At 42.9% G+C, this 5,000-nt stretch overlaps 1 protein-coding gene across 1 annotated transcript in view; it reads left to right on the top strand.

The window, feature by feature from the left end:
* The window catches only part of LOC139666138 (ephrin type-B receptor 4b-like), a 2,460-nt gene extending 1,190 nt beyond the window's left edge, over positions 1–1,270 (top strand). The window contains exons 3-4 of the mRNA XM_071545256.1: positions 1–120; positions 1,022–1,270. The exon at positions 1–120 is cut by the window's left edge and continues 39 nt beyond it. Coding sequence (XP_071401357.1) covers positions 1–120; positions 1,022–1,127 — 226 coding nt within the window. The 3' untranslated portion in view covers positions 1,128–1,270. The remainder of the gene's footprint in view (positions 121–1,021) is intronic.
* Positions 1,271–5,000: the final 3,730 nt, after the last annotated feature.

Below are 5,000 nucleotides of genomic sequence, written 5' to 3'. Positions count from 1 at the left end.
TCTGTCGGCCTGTGCCTCAGTAGGAGAATGGCTCAGAGCGATAAAGATGAGCCGCTACGAGCAGAGCTTCATCCAGGCCGGCTTCACCAGCCTGGACATCCTGTCACAGATCAATACTGAGTAAGAGTTATCAATATGTATATTCACCAGCCTGGATATCATGTCACAGATCAATACTGAGTAAGAGTTATCAATATGTATATTCACCAGTCTGGACATCCTGTCACAGATCAATACTGAGTAAGAGTTATCAATATGTATATTCACCAGCCTGGACATCCTGTCACAGATCAATACTGAGTAAGAGATACAGTATATACTAATACATTTATACATATTATTATACATTATACAGATATATACATACTGGGCTTGGGCCATAATATCGAATATCGTGATATTTTTTCAGTATTGTGATATTTTCCACGTTCAAATTAAACCAAATTGTTTTTGTTTGAATACTAAGATCAAAGTAATGACATCATGATAATATCGTACATCACAATATTTTGGCAGGAAAGCATCATGATGTTCAATTTTGGAAAAACGCATAGTAAAATACATAAATATAAAAATATATACAGTACTGTGCAAAAGTCTCAGGCACCTTAGATTTTTTATCTAAATTTCTCAGAAGTCTTAGATGTTTATTTGTTTTCTGCATCATGTCAGCAGGCGGCTGTTTGTTGTAAATATTTGATATTCAGAAACTTTTCATTTCATTAGTTTTGAAAGCATCTTCGCTTTATGGATTTCTTTGACATATGCCTAAGACTGTATATATATAAATATGTTTTGTTTTTTTTTAAATTTTTTTTTTTTTTTCACCAGCCTGGATATTGTATCACAGCTTTGTTTTGAGAAAGATTTATAAAAATACATAAATATTACTGTACATACTGCATTCACTTTGAACTTGTGTCTTACAAAATCAATTTTTAATCAAACAAATCTGTGTTTTTATCGGTTTGTTTCTGTTTTGGCGCTAACCTCTCTCCGTCCCGTCTGCCTGTTGCCATAGAGACCTGCTCAGAGTGGGCGTGACCCTGGCCGGCCACCAGAAGAAGATCCTCTCCTCCATTCAGACGCTCAGGATACACAAAGCCCCGCCCACCCTGCCCTTCTGACCAATCGCAGCCCTTCCCTGTCACACCGACCGACCGCAACGCTCAGGATACCTGCCAAGCCCCGCCCACTCTTCCCTACTGACTCACACACTGACCCAGCCTGTCGCTCTGACCAATCAGAACGCCTCAGGACTGTCCAGACTCCGCCTACTGCCGGTCTGACCAATCAGAGGCCTCAGGTGAAACGGAGCGCTGTGACTTTAAGGAAGCAGGAAGAACCTCCGCATCCACCTGAACAGGTCACAGGTGAACGTTGGGAGCAGGAAGCCACGCCCCCTCCTCCTAGCCCCTCCCCCTTCTGCCAATCCCCCCCCCAGCCCCTCCCCTTCCTGTTTGCTGCGTTATCTTAATTAGCGGTGAAACAGGAAGCTGCGGTCCCTCCTGTTGCTATTGGATACTGTGACTCAGGTGTGGCAAGACTCCGCCTACCTTGGTATTTTGACCAATCACAACCCAGGAGGGACATGGCCAGCAGCCACAGTGAGGCTTCTTCTACTAAAGGACAATTCCAGCCTGATTTCAGTTTCTGCTCTTTTTATTTTACATTTTCCGTCCCTTTTTTTTAGAATTAAAGATATTTTTAAATCAGTTTCTCCGAACCTCTCAGCTCATTCACTCCCATTCAACTCAAACAGCAGAGAAAACCACTGGAGCCTCTGATTCAGTTGGTAAAGAGAGAGAGAAGAGAAATGAAAATTAAAGTTCAGTTTTACAGTTACAGCATTTGGTTCAGAATATTTACTGTGAAAAACAACTGAGACGAAGGAAAAATATAAACAAGGGGAAAGCAGGAAATGAGCATTAACTCCAGTCAGGCTGAACTGTCCTTTAGAGTGAGTCAGCGTCTGATTGGTCAGTCTGTCTCCAGGTGACCAGCCTCACCCGGAGTCTAGCTAGCTGACTGGTGCATTATGGGACGTAGCCGACACTGCGGCCAGTGGATGAAACCGTTTCGCGACCCTCAGGACTCACGTAGCCCCGCCCTGCTAGACCGCACCAGCCAATCCACAGCTCAGGAAACCCAAAGCTCCTCCTACCTTTCCCCTGATTGGCCGATCCTCGACCCTGAACCCTGGACTGACGGCGGCTGTCAGCCAACCAGCATCCAGCGGGACGAAGGAAGTGGAAGGAACGTTTCGCATAACGACTTTGTTCAGTTCTTCAATCGGACACTTTTGATTGGACAGAGAAACGTTTAACTGCCCTGCGGTCATCACCGAGCCCCGCCCACTGCGCCCGCGGGATTGGTTCCCAGCCCTGTCCGTCACACAGCAGCAGGTCGGGGCTGGAGCGGGCCGGTTTGGACCGGTTTGGACCGGTTTGGACTGGGTTCTTCCTGCACTGCGGCGTCGACTGACCTGGAAACAGAAAGAATCGAAATCCCAGCCGGTCGAGAATCAAAGTCCGGTCCGATTCTTCTGGATTCTACTGGACTCTTTTGGATTCTATTGGATTCTGTCAGATTTATAAAACGGGACGACTGAAATCCGCTCTTCACTGGTCTACTTTTATACAAAAACCCCTTCACTGGATCACCTGACGGTCGAAACAAACGCTCCCGAACTGCCGCCACGACGACTGCCAGAGAGACGAACCGACAGACTGAAGGGGTTCTTCAAGACTCTTTAGAACCCGTGAGGAATATTCTGGGATTTTATCGGAACACTGTGGAACCTTCTTGAGGAATTCTTCAGGGATTGTTTTTTTTTTTTTTTTTTCAGAATGCCGTGGAATCTTTGAGGAAATCTTCCAGAACTGTGGAGGGAATATTTTCAGATTTTTTTTCTTTGTGAGGAATTCCCTGGAATACTGAGAAATCTTTTGGGAATATTTACAGAACTGTGTCGATCAGGACCAGGAGTTTCTTAAAACTGCGGATCCCCCTACGTTATAAAAGTATATTTCATTGAGCCTGGGTCCGCAGAACGTTCCCACCTCGAGGGATCTGGAACTTTTTTAACCCTCCGGTGTTTTTCGGGTTTTTTACCTTCTGGAACAAAAAAACGTTAAAAAAAAAGTTAATTAAGTCCCAGAACCCTGAGAGTGGGAACCGGTTTAGATGTAAGAACCGCACTACCAGTACTAGTGTGGATGAAATATTGGAACTATTGGATTGTAGAACTGTTGATGGTATTCTATCTTAGCACTTTTTGTACTTGATATTTGATGACGATGTTTTTTATCCTAAAGTTACATTTCAGGAGAAGTTTCTTCCTTTTCCATTTCAGTTTATTCTGTGAAATAAAACGAAAAAAAAAAAATAAAATAAATAAAGCAGTGATGTTACTCAAAGCTCTGTGGGACGGAGGATGTTCGGGACGGCGAGGCGTTCAAGAACCTTCAGGACCAAAGACGCAGTTACAGACTCAGACTCTGCCCGAGTCTCCAGAGTTACCGGTTAAATATCTAAAACACCCGAAACTCAAACTACTTCTGCTTCTGCAACACTTGAAAAAGAACAAGTCACAGAACAAAATCCCTCTTACATACGAGTGTTTTCAGTGGGGTTTTTTTGTGTTTTTAGCATCCGGCAGACAGGAAGAATTACCGGTTAAACATCTAATCCCTCCTTACTTCTACAACACTAGAAAAGAACAATCCACAGAACAAAAATCCCTCTTACATTTATTTACGTTTATTCTCCGCAGCGTTTCCTCGGAGGGAATCTGCCGACACGACAAATAAAAACTTTATTATGAGTCCTGGCAGTCGAGAACAAACTGTCTGAAGTGTGTGCGGCGCTGGACTCCCAGACCGGCTGAACTGAGGCCAGAACGTAACGTGATAATACTCAAACTGGTTTCATTCTACAGCTTCAGTCAGTCCAGCAACACACACCCAGGGTTTCAACAGAGGTTTTCATCAGTCGGACGTTTTTACTGGAAGTCAGATGAACTCATCCGAAAGTTATTCTGTTTCCTCTCCGGGACCCACATCCAGCTAGGAATCCAACAAATACCCAAAATCCCATTAGAAACCGGTTGATTTTGTAAAAGCCAGCAGCAGTGTGTCGTGTTTCAGGGTTTTCAGCTTCTGACACACTTCACACCCGCTGAGCCGAGTGTGAGGAGCAACAACAGAAAGGTTTTCTGACCCCAGGAGGGCCGGCGGGGTCCAGGCCTCAGAGAAGTCTTTTAAACTGTTGGTTCTCCGTGCGATTTTTGAAATCTGACGGCTCCGGGTCGCTCAGAAAGTCACCGTGTTTAAAGTCACGGAGGAACAGTTTGGAAAAGTAAAACATTTGGAAACAGACGTCCTGCAGCTTCAGATCTGACACATAAAGGCTGAAAGAACTCAAAACAGTTCCCATCACTTGGTTCACAAAACAATTAGCCTGTCTATGAGTTCAACGTCTTCCCAATCACTTTCAATGGAACAAAGGGAAACTTTTAATATTTATAGACAAAGTGAAATATTCACTTTCAATGGAACAGAAAAAGTTCCCTCTAAGCCTGGTACAACAAAAAGCAGTTAAACCATTTAAACAGTCTAAAACAAAAAACTAAACCAGTTAAACCAATTAAACCAATTAAACCAGTCTAAAACAAAAACTAAACCAGTGAAACCAGTCTAAAACAAAAACTAAACCAGTTAAACCAGTCTAAAACAAAAACTAAACCAGTGAAACCAGTCTAAAACAAAAACTAAACCAGTTAAACCAGTCTAAAACAAAAACTAAACCAGTGAAACCAGTCTAAAACAAAAAACTAAACCAGTTAAACCAGTCTAAAACAAAAAAACTAAACCAGTTAAACCAGTCTCAAACAAAAACTAAACCAGTGAAACCAATTAAACCAGTCTAAAACAAAAACTAAACCAGTGAAACCAGTCTCAAACAAAAACTAAACCAGTGAAACCAATTAAACCAATTAA

The sequence above is a fragment of the Centroberyx affinis genome, unplaced genomic scaffold (assembly GCF_046629955.1).
Source record: "Centroberyx affinis isolate AG114_WGS23_722 - 3 ecotype Tasmania unplaced genomic scaffold, CSIRO-AGI_Caff_v1 ptg004829l_1, whole genome shotgun sequence".
In the NCBI taxonomy this organism is placed as follows: domain Eukaryota; kingdom Metazoa; phylum Chordata; class Actinopteri; order Beryciformes; family Berycidae; genus Centroberyx; species Centroberyx affinis.
This window is presented reverse-complemented; position numbering and strand designations above follow the sequence as displayed.